This window comes from Triplophysa dalaica, chromosome 23, assembly GCF_015846415.1.
Source record: "Triplophysa dalaica isolate WHDGS20190420 chromosome 23, ASM1584641v1, whole genome shotgun sequence".
Lineage (NCBI taxonomy): Eukaryota > Metazoa > Chordata > Actinopteri > Cypriniformes > Nemacheilidae > Triplophysa > Triplophysa dalaica.
The window spans coordinates 15,134,795-15,156,613 of NC_079564.1; the positions used below are offsets into that span (position 1 = coordinate 15,134,795).

General features: G+C 36.8%; 2 protein-coding genes across 4 annotated transcripts; one reads left to right on the forward strand and one right to left on the reverse strand.

The window, feature by feature from the left end:
- The first annotated feature begins 288 nt into the window (after nt 1-288).
- ptprh (protein tyrosine phosphatase receptor type H) lies at nt 289-17,421 on the forward strand. Of its 2 annotated transcripts, none has more exons than XM_056738381.1 (17): nt 289-578; nt 3,450-3,711; nt 4,792-5,055; nt 5,165-5,443; nt 5,752-6,018; nt 6,131-6,370; nt 6,459-6,713; nt 7,146-7,236; nt 7,331-7,390; nt 7,477-7,558; nt 7,716-7,806; nt 7,892-7,965; nt 8,263-8,400; nt 10,196-10,318; nt 10,725-10,885; nt 15,853-15,988; nt 17,011-17,421. In XM_056738381.1, the coding sequence occupies exons 1-17, from the start codon at nt 531-533 to the stop codon at nt 17,152-17,154; spliced, it is 2,715 nt and encodes a 904-aa protein (XP_056594359.1). In that variant the 5' UTR covers nt 289-530; the 3' UTR covers nt 17,155-17,421. The 2 variants fall into 2 exon arrangements, with proteins under 2 accessions (XP_056594359.1, XP_056594360.1); XM_056738382.1 differs by lacking the exon at nt 289-578 and adding an exon at nt 586-967.
- si:dkey-197c15.6 (putative nuclease HARBI1) lies at nt 12,435-21,718 on the reverse strand. 2 transcript variants are annotated; one of them, XM_056738384.1, is made up of 3 exons: nt 20,865-21,718; nt 17,971-18,378; nt 12,435-12,543 (listed from the first exon to the last, which is right to left on the reverse strand). In XM_056738384.1, the coding sequence occupies exons 1-2, from the start codon at nt 21,625-21,627 to the stop codon at nt 17,972-17,974; spliced, it is 1,170 nt and encodes a 389-aa protein (XP_056594362.1). In that variant the 5' UTR covers nt 21,628-21,718; the 3' UTR covers nt 12,435-12,543; nt 17,971. The 2 variants fall into 2 exon arrangements, with proteins under 2 accessions (XP_056594362.1, XP_056594361.1); XM_056738383.1 differs by lacking the exon at nt 12,435-12,543 and having other exon boundaries at nt 17,360-18,378.
- Nucleotides 21,719-21,819: the final 101 nt, after the last annotated feature.

Here is a 21,819-nt window from a genome sequence, read left to right on the forward strand (position 1 = left end):
CAAATCACATGAACCGAGATTTAAAATAATGGATGCAAATGAAGCTAAATCCAGTATGTTATCCAAAAAGCACACTGTACAATTTTATGTGTGAGCTCTTAAATGTCGCGGAAAGATTGCCCAGGTGAGTCATTAGGTGATAAGGGAAGATAAGCTAGAATAAAGCAAAAAGGAATGACAGGCTGAGTTGTAAAATAAAAAGATGTCGTTGGAAAAAAGTAAATGGGAGGAGTTTAAAAATAAGGAAGAACATTAGTTAAAGGCTGAACAAAGGTTGATGTACATTGTTTTCCCGTCATGAGAAAAAGGAGAAGTGGCAATAAAACGGTCATTATCAGTCAACAGAGAAGAAACAGAGAGAGAGGGGAAAGAGAGACAGAAAGAGGGAGGAAGACACTAAAATAGACGACAGCTGTCATGTAGATGAACAGTTAAACAGACAGCTTTGTTTGTAGTTTAAGAATGACTTTGGGCTGCAAGAGTTAAATAGTACATTCTGTTGTTTACTCTGACAAGAAACCGGTTTGATAATGAGGCAAGTTTTGCTTTTAGTTTTGCTGTGTGTGGTTTCTGCATCGGTAAGTCACTCTCACTCAATACACCTTTACAAACTCTTCTGTGTGTTTAATGACAACTGATTGGGGGTTCAGATTTAATTACAAATATTTTCATTTTACATGGTATAGTCTTACAGTAATAACAGACCAACCCAGAGTAAAACAACTTATTTCTTACAGCGTACCGCACTTTAAATTGAGAGTCAATCTCATTATGCAAATGTCTTCATAAAGATGACATGTTGAAAATATTTTAAGAGCTGAAATTCATACAATTCTAAAGTTTAATCTTTAATTTGTTATGTTTCACTCTTGAAATGCCAATCACAGTCCAAAGTACTAGACATACTGGAGATAAGTGAGAGCCATGAATTATGAATTTGTTATCATTCATTAATATGGATCTTACAGTAAGTTATAATCTTACTGATGGTCAAATCTACACTATATCCTTGTCTTTTGAAATGTATACAGCAATGACTTAAAGTGAATATTTAAAGAATGTTTCTTTCTTGTTCGTTCGTTTTCAATTAAATTTTCAATTTCCTTGTTTGTCCGTCTGTTTGTCTCTCTATGGCTATCCTTCATTAAACTTTTCCCTCATAAATCACTATTAACTTAATTATCCGTATAAACTTTTTAAACTTTTATTCCTTGAAGCCTTTAAAGGGATAGTTCGCCCAAAAGTAAAAATCCTGTCATAATGTAACATTTGAGTTATATTTGAATCTGTATAAATGTCTTTTGTCTGATGAACACAGAGAATGATTTTTTTGGAAGAATGCTTGTATCTAAACAGTTCTTGATCCCCATTGACTACAATAGGAAAAAAATACTTTATATACTGTTTTATAGGAAAAACATATACATATATATGGTAACAAGCATTCGTCCAAATATTTTTCTCTGTGTTCAACCAATCAAATAGATTTATACAGGTTTAAAACAACTATAGAGTGAGTAATTCATGACAGACTTTTCATTTTTGTGTGAACTATCCCTTTAAGGCATTGATTCACACAAGGCTTTTGTTAAAAAGTCACTCTAATGGTTCTGACATCTCAATTAATCTAGGCCCTAACTAATTTCTAAATTACTAAAAGATTATTCACATCAAGCATATAGATACATTTTTGTTCTTAATAGCCTGCTGTATTTGTTCAGGGATGGGTGTTTGAAAGGTATTTCCTTATTTTTTGTGTCAACAAAAACTACTTTCTTTCATTTCATGAGGTACATCAGTCTTTTAATATATACATTCACCTTCAGAAGCCTGTCAAAGAGTATGAGAATCACTTTTCCACATAGTGTTGGTAGATTGGCTTTCAATGGAAAAATGTTCTATATAGAAAGGTCCTTGTTATACCTCATTTTTATTTAAACAGAAAATCACTGGAAAATGGCTTTATCTGATAAAATTGATATTATATTATCAGCTTGGATCTGTTCTGATATGTAGACATGCAAGTCTATTACAAAAAAACACAAAGACAACAAACTAAGTAATTTCAATTGTGTTGATTTTCTTATGTTTTGACTATACTATGGTGAATTAAAGGGATAGTTCACATTAAAATGAAAATTCCATCATCATTTACTCACCCTCAAGTTGTTCCAAACCTGTATACATTTCTTACTTCCATTGAACACCTCTGAATACAATGGTTTTCCTGCTTGGTGTTTGGCAGAACAAATACATTTGTATAGGTTCTGGAACAAATTGAGGTATAATTAGTGAAGCTAAATTTCATTTCATATTAATTGAGTTTTGGGCTGAACTATTCATTTAATTTACAAATTTTATACCGAACAATCATAATATGTACTAAATTTTAAGCCTTTGACCCAGTGCACAATTAAACTCATGCAAATACAGGTGATAAATTATGCTATATAGGACCTTTAAAATCTGTACCATTTTGTTGCACCAAAGGTTCTTTGTAGTGAATGAAATTTCTTTAGATTGTGATAAAGTGTTTTTCTGACTAAATGGTTCTTTGGTGAACCAAAAATGTGTTTTCTATGGCACAGCAGTGAAGAAACTTTTGTACCACCTTTATTTTATTGAGAAACAAAGAGCTATGCATGTATATGCCTGTGTTCATTGAAGAGTTTTGTCTTTAGTACTTTCTCAGAGCTAATAATCTGTTTCGGTATAGAGTCAGGAGTCTGCACCATCTTTGAGATTAATGTAAAAGTTCAGGAGAATAAAGTTGTGCTGCCTTTTATTGTTTAAATACATGCAACTCTCTCACTGGCCACATGCTTCATTTGTGAATGCCTTGAACTTCCTGTGATCCCCATCAAGAGTCATAACATTTGTTTGATATCAATAAAGACCAAACCCACTACCACGTTTTCTTGCAAAAGTTTGTCAGTGCATACAGTACTAACTGGCTGGTATAAAGAGTCTCAATGTAGTCAAGCCAAAAGATGAAAAAAGCCTGGAGAAGAAGCTTGGTGCTCTTTCTAATGTTGTAGAGGACAAATCTAAAGGGCCTGTTGGTCTTTGAAGTTGTCCATAAAGTTATTGTCACTGTGTGGCATCAATGTTGATGATGAGACTGAGGTCTATAGTGATGAGCAAAACTCCAAATTCAGAGCAATAAAAGTTATTGTCTTTTATCTTTGGTTAAAGAGAACCTCAACAAATTGTACTGTACGTTTGGGTTAACTTTGCAGGCGCTTTTGTTAACATCTTTTGTTTATCTTATTGGCGTAATTATTTGGCTATCTAAATCTAATAAAACCTTTCCGTTACAAGCGTATGGCTGGTCAAAGTTTACTGCAGAATGTTTCTTCTGTCCTAGTGTACTTACATAAAAAAATCTGAACTAGATCATATACATATGCGCTTTTGCTATCATCTCATTGTGATATTTCTTCCCTCAGGGCCAGAGTCTAGAAGACGTTGAAAATGTTACAGTAATTAAAAGAACAGAGTTTGAACTTACTTTACAATGGAAAAATATCAACACCACATACAGTTATGAGCTGGAATACAATAGAACAAATATTACAATCCCGAAACAATCAACTCCTGAAGTAAACCATACAGTCTCTTCTCTCTCTGCTGGCACTAAATACTCCTTTACCCTCTACACTGTGTTTGAAAATGTAACGAGCAGTGGATATAACTTCACCAGTGTCACCGGTGAGTGAGACTAACTCCATATTTAAAAACAAGACCTTGATTTCTGACCATAACTACAGTAACATATTTATATTAAATAAATTCTTGCTTAAATTAGATGATCCAACAGTAAGCATATTTAAAGTCTATTTGAAGCTGGTTAATTCTCTTCTGGCATACAAGAACATACAATTTTATTTGATCAGATATACAAAATGTTGTAGATATTTAACTTTTTTCATATGGAATTGAGTAGCACAGAGTTATTTTGTAAAGCTAGTTAGCAGTTCAGCACTTCCGGTTCCATCGTCCCAAAGTCAATGGGTTTTGAATGGATTTTTGATTAAATGCATGAAATAAGGTATGAAATAAAGATTTTTTTATCGGGTCTTAAAAACGGTGGTTGCTAACAAGTTGCTAAGAGCAAGTAAAAGCATTGTTGGGGACGTTTGACATCATCACACATTAAAATCTCACAAATACTGCATGGGACTAATCTCTAAAAACGTAAATGGAGATTCATTATGGAGTAATTACTTTTTAGGGAACACGCATGTTAGCTTTTTTACTTTTGACGATTATATTTGATGGTAACCATACTTGCCATTTTTCAAGAGTACGGCATGACCAGGATTTCGGGTGCGTCCTCCTGATATCGCGTTTGTCCACCGCATATGTTATCGCACTGTAGCTAAAAAAACTAGTAACTGAACATTTAATTCCCTAAGGTACATGATCATTGTAGTTTCATTCTTACCTTGAAATATAACCTGTAAAAATGATGAACCTTGATGACGTATTCAGTGGCCAAATGCGATTATAGAGACTACCCGGACAGACAAAACATGTAAGTGTCATGAACCTTTGTTAATTCCAGAACTAATATTTTGTAATCTTTTTAAAGCCTATATTAAATCTTTTTGTCAAGGAAACTAGTGTGGCACTAACTTCCGGGTTGGGCTACAAAAATACATCATCCCTGCGGCACCAGTCAAAGCAATATTTTATACATTTCAGTCAGAAAAGGCAGCTGTAAAGAAAAATGTCTTATACATCTTCTCCATCAAGTATAAATGAAGATCTTTGTTCTCTTTTTCTCAGTTCCCTCTAACGTTGAAGGCATTTTAGTGGTTGACCAAAAAGAATTTGAGTTAACTTTACAATGGAATAAAATCAAAAACAACAACAATTACAGTTATGTGCTGAAATACAAGGAAAAAGAGACTATAATCCCGATAAATGATACTGATCCTGAAGTGAGATACACAGTCCCTTTATTGTATCCTGGCACTAAATACTCCTTTACTCTCTTCACTGAGTTTGAAGATGTGTTGAGCAGTGGAAAGAACTTCTCCAATGTCACCGGTGAGTCTGTGTATATCCTTTCATTCCAGTTATGTAGAAATGAAAGCTGGTCATAACCACAGTCTAGCTAAACATTCTGACACTTACCATTCATCATCATTTGTTTCAGTGCCATCTAATGTTGTCGGCGTGTCTGTGGTGAAAAGAAATGACACTGCCATGAATTTACAATGGAACATTGTAACAAACACAGACAACAACACGTATAACTACACTCTAAATTACAGAAATGAATCAACGGAGGAAACCCTTCCTATATACACAGATGACCATTCTTTAGTAATATGTGAAATATCAGGTTTAATTCCTGCTACAAATTACATTTTCATTCTGTATACCATATTTGAGGATGTGAGAAGTAAGGGATACAACTTTACCAACTACACAAGTACGTCAATCTCTTTGCAGTCTCTTTCAGTTTCAAAACCTTGTAGATAAAAAAAAACACAAGCTGTAGAATATCTTTAAGTACCATCATACCATATGATGTTTATATGCACTGTATGATACTATTTTTGAATATATTTATTTTAAATTGACATTCCTTAATTCAAGTATATTTTCATCAGTTTACAGAAAACGTTGACCTTTTTAGCCAATCAGAGATACGTTGCTCGACAATCATTTTGGCCTGACATGTATTTAGAATGTGTGTGTATGTGTGTGTGTGTGTGTGTGTGTGTGTATTCTCCACAGCTCTATCTGATGTAACTAAAGTGAGAGTGACAAATCGAACAGAGACACATTTGACTATTGAATGGGATAAGTTGAACAAAGACAACTTCTACAACTACACCTTGAAGCAAAGTTCTGGAAATGACATACCTTTTACTGGATCTCAAGTGGGCGATGTGATCAGCCACGTTCTCTCACAACTCAAGCCGGGAACTGTGTATGATTTTACTCTCTACACTGTTGTAAATTCCAACATTAGCAGCGGAACCCACTTTAAGAATGTCACCAGTAAGATTACTTATGATTTACATGATCTATTTGCCGAACCAATAGCAGCATTTAATGTTTTGACTCCGATGCTCAGTGAAATGAACATACTGTTTAATTGTGTCTTTTAAAGCCATTGACTGTGCGTCCATTGACTGGCATGTTACCAACTCATCGATAAATGCAATGCAAGTGAATGGCAGCACACGTGTCACAGCAAAAAACAGCACACACTATGAATTGAGTCTACCTGTAGAGCAGAACAGCGTGAATCTCCAAAGCCTTTATCCCGGTGCCATATACACTGTTTCGCTGTGGTATGACTTCACAGAATCAGATAAACTACTACAATGCTCACAAAATCTGACATTAGGTGAGTTCCCATGCTCTTGGTTGGAGTGTGGTGTAAACATACGAGTACATAATACCATGGTTTTCTTTCTTTACCACTTTTGATCTAGCTCCAAACAGTGTATCACGTCTGCACTGTAACTATTTCTCCGGAGGCTATGGTCTGGAAGTAGTTTGGGACGCTCCGTATGGAGTTGTGAATGTGGTGCAGCTGGATGTTGCTGGAAACATTTTCAACCAATCAGAGAACAGACAGCAGGTAAATGGACTGCAGGTTGCCAAGTGGTACAGAGTGACCGCGACATCGTTCTCTGGAAACAAGACAAGTCCTGCAGTCTCAGTCAACTGTCAAACTGACCCAACAGGTAAAATAACCCCATGAGAACCACCAGATCTGATGTTCTGATGCTTCTAGCCGTCAGCTAGTAAGCGACTAGCCTGTCACTATAGTGACTATTAAAACTGAACAAATCCTGTGCGCTGTTGCAGCACATTCTTTAGGTTCGGAAAACACTTGGTTATAAAACTATGCATTCAAATTATCAATTTAAATAAGTATCACACAAAAATATTTTTTTTTTATTTCACTTAGAGTAAGAGTTTGTTGCCAACTGACCACTGAGACTCTTTTAAATTAAGGGGTGGGGCTAAAGACAAATACATAAATTGCAATACCTATACAGAAAAGTAGCTACAGCTTATATCTCCTTACATGAAGTTCATATTTAGTAAGCTTAAATATTCCTTCCAATTTTTCATTTGATTGATGGTTGAGTGTTTATGGCTGTTCTCTGCAGGAGTCATAGCAGGTGTTCTTGTGTCTTTCCTGGTGGTCATCCTTATTTGTGCTGGTGTCTTTTTATGGCTTCGCAAGAGGAAGCATGTTGGGTATGCATTCATAAAGGTTTTATGATCAAATTCAATAAGAGCTATATTTTCTATTTATTACAAACGAGCCAGTGCTTTTTCTATGCTGTTTCAGAGGGTCTAAACAACACGTGGAGTATCCAGCAACAAAAGTATCTAACATCAAAATGTACAAGTATGTATGGCGAGTTATATTTATGATATTGTTTTGGAAGTAGTCTTGAGGATTGTAAATATGAACACATGTAAAATGTTTTTCAGACCAATCCGCATAGATACATTTCCAGAACATTTTCAAAACATGAGTCGTGATGAGAACAGAGGTTTCAGTGAGGAATATGAGGTAAGCTTGAGCAAAAATGTTCAAACCCACTCATTTGTTCAGTTTCAAACTTCGCATAGATTTTGAGGTGTCCTCATACATCTTTTGACTTGGGGCAGACACAACAATGCCTCTCTGTACGTTATATATGTATTTTTTCTTTCCTTTTTTTTAATAGGACCTTGGTTTAGTGGGTTTAGAACTGCCTCGTGAAACAGCCAAATTGCCTGAAAACAAGAGCAAAAATCGATTCTCCAATGTTTTAGCTTGTGAGTGCTTAAATAGAAAAACTCAAACATACTTATTATAAAACAATTATTATGTCTACAACTAGATGTGTGTCTTCTTCTTTAGATGACTGTTCAAGAGTTCATCTCTCCATCGATGATGACGGTGATTCTGATTATATAAATGCCAACTACATGCCTGTGAGTACACAGCCATTAAAATAAAAACGTTTAAAAATCACATTGAAACAGAGTTACAAAATGCCATAAAAGAATAAATGTTGATTATATTTAATAATAAAAAGAACCTTTCACACCTGGAAAGTAAATTTCTGGATGTACTGTTTAGATAGTATGTTGTAAAGTCAGGTTGCGGTCAATTGATGGATGAAGAAGGCTGAGATGGTGGTGTTGTCAGGTTGAGCAGCATAACATCTGCCTAACATCTGGGTTTTTGCTGATTTGCTGTTTAAATGTTTATGTGTGTGTTATTGTTAGGGTTATGGTAAGGGTAGCAAGCAGTACATTGCAGCTCAAGGTCCACTCCCCTCCACCATCAATGACTTCTGGAGAATGGTCTGGGAGAGAAGATCAAACGCAATCATCATGGTCACCAACTGCACTGAGAGAGGAACCGTGAGTACAGCAAAGTCAGGGCTAAAACAACTATTATCATTTGTTTTACTTTTAATGCAATGTGTATACAAGATGTAAGGTTAAAAAACACTGTGTTTTCCACATACATTGCATGTTTGTATCATCTCATTGCCCCGCCTCTCTGAAACACGCTGATTTTTTACAAAATTCATCGTTCTGAAAAGCAAGTTGTGCAATGATTGGCCAGTTGACCAGTGCGTGATTGATCAAATACTGCAAGCAGATGCGACGCCAGACGAGGAGGGCAAGTGGCTCCCAGTGTGGGGCACACAATCAGCATCATTAATACAAAAAATCATAACTACCACATCTGTGCAAGGGCACACATACAACTCGTGCTGGAACAAGTGAATAAGAATAACACAAATTAAACAATATTACAACACACAGTCACAACAATAACAACACGTTGACAATTATATACTATGCTGTGATATAATGCTCCTTCGCACCAAGGCTTGCTAAAAGGAAATGAAACACACGTACCTTTTAAAAAAGCTGAATGCGAGCATTAAACCTCGTTAAAACTGTGTCCTTCCATTTGCTTGTAAATGTTTCTTTTCCTAAGATGAACTAACTGAGCCTTCTGTTTGTGAAGCATCGAGAGTCTGCAACTTTGCTAATTGATAGCGGTTTCCCACCAAACATAGCCTATAAATACATTAATACACTGCGTAATGACGCATCAACATAACAACCGAACTAGATTCATATTTTTTCACAAAGTAAACATGTAGGCTCTACCATTTCCGTTTAATATTTTTATTCAATGTTAAAACTTTGTATTATGCATTTTCAGAATGTATTACATTAATTTAAAATCTGTGTCATGTGAGGGGGGGCACAACAACCCTGTGGGGGCCCGGGAGCGCCTCCCCTTGGCGCCGGCCCTGACTGCAAGCAGAAATGTAAACCCACTTACCATATTTGGACCATCAGGTTCCAAAGCAATTGTACTGACAGGCACGCAATCTTACTTGCGTATACTCAACCCGGTCTCATCAATTGCGTATAAATAACAAGCTGTTGCATTATTGTGTAATACGTACGCCATATTTCGATTTTGCGTGCATATGATACGGCAATGTTTGCGTGCACCTGGGTGGAGAGCAGCCTTTTTTAAACGTACATGGAAATAATTCAAATAATACTGTTAGGTTTAGGGTTTGGGTTAGGATAGAGGTTATAATATGCACTCATGCTAACATTAGATTTAGGGTTTGGGACAGGTTAATGAGACAAATTGCTGTTTACTATGCACACACGCTAAATTGGCGTATCATATGCACGCAAAAATAGGCCTATTGTATACACGCAAAATCGAACTTTGCCGTACGTATTACAGGATATTGCACAGCGCGTGTTATTTATACGCATTTCATGAGAATGGGCTGGTATACATTTGAGCGGTCTTGGTCAAATCAAACCACAAACTGATGTAGATTTGTGGGGGTGTGGTGACACGAGGCGTTTCAGGCAGGTCTAGCTGAGCATTCGCTTCTAGATAAAATGCATCTTTTGTTCGGACACTTGAATTTTTGCAATTTTACGTGTCTAATACATGCAAGGGCAACTTAAAACACACCACAGACACATAAAAACACATATTCGCGCCATATGACCCCTTTAATGAGTGTTATCCAGTTATCGCTCAAGAAATGCATTTTTAATTCAGTTTGGTTAGAAATGGCTATATAAAAAATACAAAGGTTTGCCCACTGAACCCAAAGCAAAAATATTTCAACCCATTGTTCTTTTTTCATTCTTTATTCAGACTAAGTGTGAGCAGTACTGGCCATTGGACTACACACCTTGTCTCTACGGAAATTTGCTTGTCACGGTCACATCTGAAGATAAAGCACAAAGTTGGACTTTGCGTGAGTTTTTTGTCAACAATGTGAGTATAAATATTCATATCAAACAAACAGTAACTGTCAGATCTTTGCCCGAACATGTGGATGGACAGTTTCAGAACTGTTTAAAAAATGTAGGTGTCAATTACAATATGTTTTCGTAGTACAAGCTCTATAGCATTTTTCCATATCTTGCATATCGCAGCAAAACAGCTTTACAGAAAATAGAGTATAGAAATATACATAAACATATATAAAATACATAGAATATATTGTATTATTTATTTTTTCTTCACATTAAAACAACTTCATGAATGAAAGCTCATCATTCCATTAAAAAGCTTCTTACAGTAGGCTACGTTATGACCTCTTCATTGAATAGCTACTCATTTAACTCACTGAGCAGCATGAGATACAATCAAGCTCTCTCGTTTTTTCGATTCCCAACAGAAAGACACCTCTGAGACACGGACAGTGAAACATTTCCACTTCACTGCATGGCCAGATCACGGCGTTCCTTTGGGAACAGAGGAGCTGATCCAATTCAGGGGCCTCGTTCGACAGCACATCGAGAGCTCCTCTTCTGCAGGACCAACGGTTGTGCACTGCAGGTTACTACCACTTACTCACAAACCCCCTTTTCCATCAGTTTACCATGTGAGGGTTTCTATCATTTTCCATATCCAAGTTCCATACTTTTCCAGACTCAAACATACAGACTTCCCTGAAGATTTTTTAGACCATTTGACATTTGATAAAAGAACTGTTCACATGTATATTATAATATTTTTCCAAATAATCGGTAGACCGTTGTACCTATACCTCATACAAATCAACACCAAACCAAGACATGTTCAATTCACAACATTTTATTGGAATGTAGTGCAATGTTAATATTTATCAAATTATATAACTAAACCTTCAACCCACAGCAACAGAAGGATTGGTGAAATATAATTCATTAATGAACATGAAAAGATATCTACAATCCATTAACTTGACAATCAATCCAGGCCGTACACAGGATTTTAGAAATACAGAGGTCTAAAAACTGAGTTTGTCCCAAACAGGAAAAAAAAAATCTTATAAGACAACAGCTGAAACCATGTATTTTTATGTTTATCAGTGATGAGTAAACACATGGTCAATTTATATTTTTATACAAATATTATTTGAAATATCATAACATCTGTCATGAACATGGGTGGTGAGGGACAGAGGACCCAAATGCAGACAGGGTAAGGGGTTAACAAGACTTTAATAAATACAAAACAAACACCCACAACGGGGTAACAGAACAAAACATAACAGGAACATGGACTGACTAGACTAACTAAGAACAAGACTTGACATTTAAACTACAATAAACTAAACAAGACACAGCAACTCACCACAATGAACCAGCACAAGACAAGAGGTCAATATAAAGGGAACCAAATCAAGAGCTGACAGGTGCAAAGGATAAACTAATTAACACAAACTAGGAAACAGGAGGGCAGGAACAATGACAAGACCGGAGAGAGTATGGCACAATTAGGTGCCAAAATAGTCTCTCTCCAACATAAAACAAGGGATCCTGTCTGATTCCGCCTCAAGACCAAGAAATAACTGACACTGTGAGGCGGAACCATGACAGAACCCCCGCCTTAAAGAGCAGCAACCTGATGCTCCTCAAGGCACAAACAAGACAGACTGTGACAAGGCAAAACTAAACAGGGCAACATGATAAAAATAATAACAAAAACATTGGGGGGAAACACGAGTCCAAGGGGAAAGACTGGAATGGCCGGCTGCGCCGGACTGGAATGGCCGGCTGCGCCGGACTGGAATGGCCGGCTGCGCCGGACTGGAATGGCCGGCTGCGCCGGACAGGATTGCCGACAGACAACCGGATAGGCCGGACTGGGTGTCGACAAGACAGGGTAGGTTGTCGGTGGCTGAGCAGCGCTCTCTGGCAGCTGGGCAGCTCTCTCCGATGGCTGGGCAGCGCTCTCTGGCAGCTGGGCAGCAAACAAGTGCAGAAACAAACAAGTGACAGGGTGTCGACTGGTCCGGCCTAGGTACTGGTTGGGATGCCGGCAGGGATCTGTGGAGGGAACAGGACGCCAGCGGTCTCGACCCAGAAGGGGAACCCGAAGACCTCAACCCTGGAAGGGACCCCAGCGGCCTCGACCTCGGACGGGAACACGGCAGTCTCGACCCTGGAAGGGAGTCCGGCGGCGTTGACCCATCCCACAACGATCCCTCTGTCTGCTGGGTCCATTCATGGCTGGTTCATTCGGTCATGAACATGGGTGGTGAGGGACAGAGGACCCAAATGCAGACAGGGTAAGAAGACTTTAATAAATAATAAATACAAAACAAACACCCACAAGGGGGTAACAGAACAAAACATAACAGGAAGATGGACTGACTAGACTAAATTAACCAAGAACAAGACTTGACATTTAAACTACAATAAACTAAACTACACAAGACAAGACACAGCAACTCACCACAATGACACAAAACAATGAACCAGCACAAGACAAGAGACACGAGGTCAATATAAAGGGAACCAAATCAAGAGGGGACAGGTGCAAAGGATAAACTAATTAACACAAACTAGGAAACAGGAGGGCAGGAACAATGACAAGACCGGAGAGAGAGTATGGCAACAATTAGGTGCCAAATAGTCTCTCTCCAACATAAAACAAGGGATCCTGTCTGATTCCGCCTCAAGACCAAGAAATACCTGACATGGTGAGGCGGAACCATGACAATTATCTGAATACAATAAATTTTTCAAGAGCATTTGGGTTTTAGGATGACTTATGTAAGCACTATTCCTTTGACGTTTTGTGTAGCTACAGACATCAAATTACAAAAGTTGCATACAGAAAGAGAAATTAAGAGCAAGAAGTCATTGATGCGTTTGAAATATTTGCATATTTGTTATTTTAATTAGCTTACGCATCTGATCACTCCATGCGGTTAAGGATGAACTAGTGAAGTTCTGGTCATGTTTTTGTCTCATTTCAGCATTTTGTAGTTTGCATTATTGAATATTATCCACCGTTTAGTCAGGTTCGTTATTTAAACATTGACTTTCGTAAAGCACGGTCAAATTGGGAGCACAAAACTCCCAAGTGCTCTGGAAGGTGCTCTGGAATGACTTCTCGTATCACTGTTATGCTGACGGCACCCAGATCTCACCTTCTGCACTCCTCCATATACAAGGAAAACAAAACCGGTGAAATAACACTGGGCTCCTATGCTCAAAGTTCTGAATTCAGATAATGTTCCATTAACACTGACCTCACAAGCTACAGTGTTTAGGGGAGAAGAGTGAAGTTTTCATGGGCAATCTAGCAAAACGTAGGCGGGACTATATGCAGTGACGTAAATCCGAGGCCGTAAAAAATCGGACTAGGGACGACTGATTCAGAGTCGACTCACTTTTTTCCAAGCCAATAACTTTGTTATTTATTCCACTTCGGATTTACAACGTGGCAGACTGCTTACTTTCAAACATGACAAGATTACATACTACATGGAATGTTATTTTCATGATCTCATGTTATGTACTCTTTAAAAAAGAATAATAGCATTTTATAATGAAAGGTTGAACTTTAAAATCATTCAGCCTCGCAGTTGGTGATGCGGGTGCAGCATATTAAAAGCTGAGCTAAAATATACAAAAAAAAGATTAGCTGGAATTCTCTAAATGCCTATTTATGAAATGTGTCATAAAAATAACAACATCATCTGTACTCATATTGCTCCTATTGAAATGGGTCTGAAAGACAGTTAACCTTAACCAGTTTAAAAAAAGTTAATCATAAACTTAATAGCTTATTTTTTAATGTAGTTTAAGGTTTAAACAAATTTAAATGAAATGAAATAATATGAAAAAACACAACCGTTCTTCCTATCGTTTTTATTGAAAAATATATTAAATTCTGCCAACATGGCTGCTCTGATTTTGTTTAGAATAAAATAAAATATTATGCAAAGCACAATACTTGATTATAAAGTGTAAGAAGATTGAACAACAGGGAATATAACAGGTAAATAATTTAGTGAAAATTAGCATTATTCCAGTAGGAAGCGTTCCAGTACAACATTAAATCAAAAATTGAAAAGTGAAACTTAAAGGGATACTTCATCCAAAAATGAAGATTCTGTCATCATTCAGTCTCCTTCTAGTTGTTCCAAATGTATATACATTTCTTTGTTCTGATGAACACAGAGAAAAATATTTGGAATAATGCTTATAAACAAACAGACCTTGCACCCTATTGACTCCCATAGTAGGAAAAACAATGGTAGTCAAAAGTGTCCCAGAACGGTTTGCTGTCCAAAAGTCTTCAAAATGTCTTCTTTTGTGTTCAAAAGAACAAAAAAAATGATAAAGTAATTTTTCCTACTATGGGAGTCAATTGGGGTTGAGATCTGTTTGGTTATAAGCATTATTCCAAATAAAGTTATCTGTGTTCATCAGAAGAAAGACATGTATACACATTTTTGGGTGACGTATCACTTTAACTTCGTCATCAGTTAAAACGGTTTGCCCTGGAACCAATAAGAGTTATAAAAGACCAAGGATTGCCTGTTAGATATACCCCAAATTTATTATATCGCATGTGTAACCGCTACAGATACATCAAAGCCAGCTATGAGATTCAGAAACAGTTGACAAAGTGAGGCAGCGTTGGCTGGGTAACATGAGCGCTGAGCGCCCGGTGATTGCCTGCAGCTCATATCTCCGAAATCCTTCTTTTCCGATTTCGATCTTTATTAAACAACTGCAGATTTGAACTTTAAACACATACATTCTGCCTAAACAACTCTTAATACTACATTTTGTGATAAAATAACCGCAATCTTATAAGCGTTAAGCTGTTTTACTGCTCCACTGCCGTTGCTGCACAATGCATGTATGAAAATATAGCTTCATAAGTCCGCACAAATCACCTCCCAATGCATCCTCGCTAAAAGTGGCGAATCAAGGACACATCGACGATTTTATCCGTTCTTGTTTAGATGTGAACTTTGAAATGGAACAGTACTTGGGCTGCCATTGCCACTCGAAACATGCTACAAACTTCATAGAAAGACATATTATAAGAAATTCTTAGTTTTTATATTTTAGAAAACCGGATAGGGCAATAGTCTGGCAACTCATAATTTTATCTATACTAATCCAAACCTGGAAAACAGTCAAATAAAAATCAATACTTTCCAAAACGCGTTGGAACCCTGGTGTTGTGTTCCCACCGAATGCGAATGAAGCGTTAAGCGCGAGTGATTCACATGTTAGGTTCATGCAAAGACGCGATAGGACATCCTGTGGCCCGAATTGAGCGTTTCGGGCGTTTGACATATTATAAGAATGTGAAATATGATTTATGTGCATACAGCAATGATGATTTTGACCTCCATTGTTGTTTGGGATTTCTGACGTCAAAAGTTACGCTTCATTCGCGTTCGTTGTGAACACAACATAAGAATCCATTTAATAAACAAGTTTGTATTCAAAGGAAAAATATATTGAAGCAAACACAAAATAACCTGCACATTAAATTCATATCTGCAGTGCTGGAGTGGGCAGGACGGGTACACTCATCGCCCTGGATGTTCTTCTACAGCAACTGGAGAGAGAGAAGGCGGTGGGCATCGCAGAATTCGTTCAGAAAATGAGACTAAACCGACCACTCATGGTTCAAACTGAGGTAAACTCTCTTTTCAATGCATGGTGCTAAAAATAATCTGGGCCCCATATTCTTAAAGCCTCTAAGAATCCTCTAAGAAAGCTCTTAATTTAGCTTAAAAAACGTGCACACACATGCAGTATGAATACGTGTGTATATACATTATTTTTTTAATATTAATGTATTTGATAGAAAATGAACAGTGACACAGTAAGTTTCTGTAGGTGCTGTTATTGTTTGGGTGATCAGATTGTGACCGTTGTGACAGAACCAATCATCTCTGCAGCATAGTTGCATTTCTCCAGTTGCCAAATATGTTAATATGATTACTTCTATTTCTTGCGCTCTGGCATGTCTTGGAGATGCGTATCTCTACTAGGAGGATCGGTCACAAACATGAACCCTGCACGATCTGTTGTGTCTTATTAACTCATTGTCATTCAATTCAATTTAATATAGCGCTTTAACATGTTGTATTGCATCAAAGCAGCTGTACAAGAAAAACAAAACCCAGAAAAACAAAAGTTGAAAACACACACAAAAAAATCAAACATCAAATAAACCTCGAAAGTAATATGGGAATGTCATGCATTGCAACACATTGCAAATACACTTCTCACTTTTCGTCCATTTTCTCTGCTGCTCTTAAATGTTCTACTTGCAACTCCTAAAATTTTTGACCTTGAGAGCTCTTTTAAGAGTAAAGTTGCTCTACGAATTACTTCTTTTTTTACAAAGATCTTTTCTGTAATTTTAAGTGGAAACGTCCACATTTCTAAGAATTTTCTTTGAATTTGTCACTAGGAGCAAGATTTTTCATGAATACGATGTCTAGAGTATAAAAAAAGGTCCATTGGATAGACTAAACATTACATTTTAAACACATCCAGTTCTTAAAGAATGGTTTAATGTATCAAAGAACTTTCTGGATGTCAACTTTTGATTCCTGTTTCATATGGCAGTAATACTAGCAAATAATCATATTTTTTTGCCACAGTTTACTGTCTCTAACTGTCTAATGTTTCTTCCCTCCTCGCTCATAGTCTCAGTATGTGTTCCTGCACCAGTGCATCATAGACACCCAGCGAAACAAAAACATCCCCATGCCACAAGAGCCTCTCTATGAAAACGCAGAAATGATCTTTGCCAATGCAATGGCTTTGAAAGAATATGACCAAAGCAAGTAAAATATACCAAGTATGTGTAAACATAACACAATATAGTATCTTTGTATGATTAGTGACTCTAAAACATGACAAACTTAATAGTCTTGACATAACATAGTCTTTAAAAGTCATTTAATTGATTAATTGATTGTCACATGCAAATAATGCAAGCTTGGTCCTATTGCCATTTTGTCTTTGAAGTGCATTTTAAAAGTGTACTACTTGGTATGGTGCTTTAAAATATATTTTTTTATTGAAAAGAACAATTTGTACAATTTGAAAAGTGAATGTGTTCAATATTAATTTAAGTCTGCAAGTATTATTTCAGATTTGACCAAATAAACTGTACTTGTTAGGTTATTAAACATTGTGAGAATGCTGATTGTGATAAATCTGCTGCCTGTATCTGCCAGATATATGATATTTTGCACTGAATTGTTAGTCACTTTAGCAAGTGAAGCTTATGCTAGGCACTTGATTATATACTGTTCATTTTGGATTCATCTGCTAGAAATGTTATACAGATATGTAGCTGTAAGAAAAATAAATTACATAATTGCAGTAATGTTTTTATTACAGTTAACTGTCTTTTTACATTGACTGTTAAAACTACTGCATGGATTGAAAATCATGAGACCACATTTTAAATAGTACTCTTCTGAAATGAGATTTTGAACCAATGAGATTGGAAAATAAAATCACTGGAATAGAAACCAAACTAAATGTCTTGTCAATCATAAAATATGGTATAAAAATATACATACATTTATCACTTTGTGTTTGAACACATTTAATACACAGCAATCGATAATTGTACTAAATACAATTTATACACACCTCAGTCATCATCCTCATGACCCTCTGCATGACCAAAAAACATCTCTATCATCTCATTTTTAGTGTCTTCCATGTAGTCATATGGCAGCTCTGCTGTGCTGGTCACCGCACTTGATGGCGGATGAATTGGCTCCAGGATACAATTGCAGGGTAAAGGAACTGAGAACTTCTTAGAGATGTTGTGCAGGACACAGCAGGCTTTGACGGTGTATGCCACTGACTTCAGCGTCTGAAAGGAGCCGATATCACGCAGGCATTGGAAACGACTTTTCAGAGCACCAAAGACCTGCTGCACATGACCATATACCAGAGCATGTGCTTTGTTAAAACGCTTGACAGCTTTGGTTTTGATGGAAGGGTCCATTATAGGGGTCAAAACATGTCCACCACCGAAAAGACCCCTGCCACCTTTGGGAGGCAAATAGAGAATTACAAAAAAATTGATAATTACGAATGAGCAAACAGAGATCTACATTTTTTAAATCCCGAAGACGTCAAGTTTTGACAGTTACTTAGCACATGATATATTGTGTGTAGTTTGATGATTTCTGTTTTAGACTGAACAAAAGAATATTTTGATTTTCAGAATTTTCATTTTTGGATGAACTATCCCTTTAATGTGGTTTGTTATTATGAATGACAGACATCTCATCTCTCTTCTTAAAAACTTTTGCCCGTAAAAATATTTCATGGACATGTTTAAAAATATTTATTGTTTGAGCCACATTTTTTTTTAACCAGAAATCAGTATTTCGGTTATTAAAATCTGTTAATTTTAACAATCCTTAATGCATTTTATGCTAATGGTGAAATAAGATTCAATCCTAGAGACATGAGGATCTAAATATGTCTTCATGAAAAAAAAATTCAGTCATATAAAATTTATTTTGTCTGAAGAACAAATAATCTTCAGGAATGTCTGAAGAACAAATAAGAAATGTATATATTTTCTAGATGTTGATAATTATGTCCCGAGCACCAATGATGTGACGAATTGATCCGTTTAAGAGCCTAAACATGCTCAAAAACACATAAAAGGTTGCATACATGTCAGAGATGGTGAACATTTTCATCTGAAATGGGTTTCACAATGAAGTGTGGCAAATTGACTCGATAGCGGCACCTTGTGCTATACGTTTCATGTAAATGAATGAAATTTGGTAGGCTCATTCCAACAGCTACAAAAGACTCTTACAACAGTATCCTAAAGTATGCTATTATAAATTTATCTTGCATTTTTTTTGTAGCTTTACCTTTTCCAGCTGTTGTACAACTACTAGAGATTTTGATATATGAACATCATGGGCAGGTTTTCCTGACAGGGATTAGCTAACTCTAGGACTTGCCTTTAGTCAAAGATATCATGCTGTGTCATTCATTCTGACTTCTTTACACCGAGTTGGAAGCATGACATTGTACTTCTGTCCCTGATACACTCCCTTAGCACTCCAACTTGTTTTGGAAAGTTTTTTTTAGTTTGGATCCCTGATCGTCACAGAGATTCTATTCCTTTTATTGGTCTACTCTATCCAAAAAGTTTGGCAAGGCGAAATACATAGCCTAACAATGTGCCAACAGACATGCGATAGTAAGACCCGCCTCCCATTAAGATTGGCTACGCTTTGGGTCTGCACTTAACTCAACTTTATTTATATAGAGCTTTTTACAATTTTCATTGTTACAAAGCAGCTGTACATGCGACATATTGACTACAAGTAAAACAACTAAAGTCATGTACCTGTAAAAAAAAAGAAAAAGGTAAAAAACTCAAAAGACAGACATACAAATGTTCCACACACACAATATGCATACATACTTACACACATCGACGCACAAACACACTCGCACACGCATAGTGAAACTGCACTGCAGCTCGTTACTCTTGCGATAGGGAGAGTTTGAGGTGTGTTTTGAGGTGTGTTTGTTTGCATGAGATTTGCCCCCCCCCCATTGACTCCCATAGTAGGAAAACATTTTTTTTTGTTCTGTAGGACATAAAAGAAGACATTTTGAAGAATAGGAAAGCAATCAGTCCTTGGGCACTTTTGTCTACCATTGTATTTTATCCTACTATGGGAGTCAAAGGGGTGCAAAATCTGTTGGTTATAAGCATTCTTCCAAATATCTTTCTCTGTGTTCATCAGAACAACGACATTTACGCAGATTTTGGAACAACTCGAAGGTGAGTAAATAATGACAGAATTTTACTTTTTGGTTGAAGTATCACATTAAGGTATCTCTACCTGGGGTTGCAGGCATGCTAATTTTGTAAAAAGAACACAAAAATGCCCTGTCTTAATTTATGAACCGTCACTCAAATGCATTAAGGCTTGCTAAAACTAACAGATTTACTAACAGATATTCAGATCTCTAAATTTATAATGCTGGAATATTTCTCATGTCAGTTTTTACCCCCTTTTAATATGGCTCCAAATTTCAGGTGAAAATAGTCATTTATAACCTCCCTTTACAAATTAATTGATAACTTAATTACTTTTCATCAATGACATTTAACATTTGGCTTTATCACTATTGATGTTGGTCTTGTTTCTGTAAAAACAGAAAGGAATCAGAAATTTGAGCCAGGGACCTCTGGTTGAGTTGACACGGAATGACTGGTAACTTTTGGGTTCAAGACCACCAGCAAAATTAATACACAAGGATTTTTTCTTTTAATAATATACTGGTAAATGTTTAGCTTTTTTAAATAATAATAAAAAAATATATTTTAATTTACGTTATCAGTGTCACAGTTTTGTGTCGTATTTTGCTTAATATAGGATCCTTTCATTTAATGATTTTATTTTAAATACAATAAAATGGAATGTGGGAGTAGCATTCCATATGAATGCGTCTCCTACAATAGTGTGAAGTGGAAACCGTCCTGTTCTTACCTAAAACCCATGAATGGCCGTGTTGAAATGTGGTAAACTGCTTGCCGATAACCGTGCTTGCCCAAACACTGTGCTCGGGTGTTCCTCCAGGACAGCACTGCTCCAGACTCAAGATATTCCCGTCCAAATCAAATATGACCTGCATCATAGCTGAATGATAACCGAGAGTATTCACGAACATCTGCTCCTGGCCGGGTGGAGGGGTAACCTGTACATGAAAATACCCCAATACACCCACCACATGAGGGATCCCACTGACGTTTTTAAAGACATGTGCTGCACCCATGCGGTCATTATAACTGCTGGGGAAGGTAATGAAATCTGGACTAGTGTCTGACAGCAGTTTTGTAAGGGTTTTAACAGCCTCACGAGCCTCGTTCAGGTCAATTTCTAGTCGTTCTGTGATTAAATTGGTCAGTGATCCATTGGCGTGAAAGTAAACAGCGGCTAAACTCCTGGCTTCTGTGGACATCAAGCTGTTTGATGCTGCATATATGTCTTTTTTTAAACGGGAGTGCATGTAATCAATGATGAAACGCAGACATTGTCGACTGAGATGGAAATTCTGCAACAGAAAGGAATCGTCAAACCGATCTAGGAGACTGTGCCTCTCTGAGTCTGAAGTAACGTTACTCGTGGTCGTGCTGCTCTGACTGGGATGCTTGTCTCGAGTTGCACTGACGATTGTGGCCGGCGTGTCGATACAAGCACTTGAGAATACATCATCTTGAACAGCAAACCAAAGAGCTCCAGCTGAAGACATTATGAGTAACAGAGAAATAAAACATTTAAATAACCAAATCAAAACACGTGAAAAACACAAATCATAGTTTAGGTAAACAATGTCCTCGAACTTCCGGCTCGATTTTTTCCTTTCATAATAAAAGTGCTTTTGCCTTAAAACACAAAGTGAAAAATACACTCAAATGTTTTAGTAAATTTCATATTTAGAACA

What these genes read in the sequence shown, in the direction of transcription:
- ptprh (XM_056738381.1), top strand. Translation starts at nt 531, where the DNA reads ATGAGGCAAGTTTTGCTTTTAGTTTTGCTGTGTGTGGTTTCTGCATCG. An exon ending in GTTTCAGTGAGGAATATGAG is followed by an intron (nt 7,559 to 7,715) that starts GTAAGCTTGAGC and finishes TTTTTTTAATAG; the next exon opens with GACCTTGGTTTAGTGGGTTT. An exon ending in TAAATGCCAACTACATGCCT is followed by an intron (nt 7,966 to 8,262) that starts GTGAGTACACAG and finishes TGTTATTGTTAG; the next exon opens with GGTTATGGTAAGGGTAGCAA.
- si:dkey-197c15.6 (XM_056738384.1), bottom strand. Translation starts at nt 21,627, where the DNA reads ATGTCTTCAGCTGGAGCTCTTTGGTTTGCTGTTCAAGATGATGTATTC. An exon ending in CGGCCATTCATGGGTTTTAG is followed by an intron (nt 18,379 to 20,864) that starts GTAAGAACAGGA and finishes TGCCTCCCAAAG; the next exon opens with GTGGCAGGGGTCTTTTCGGT.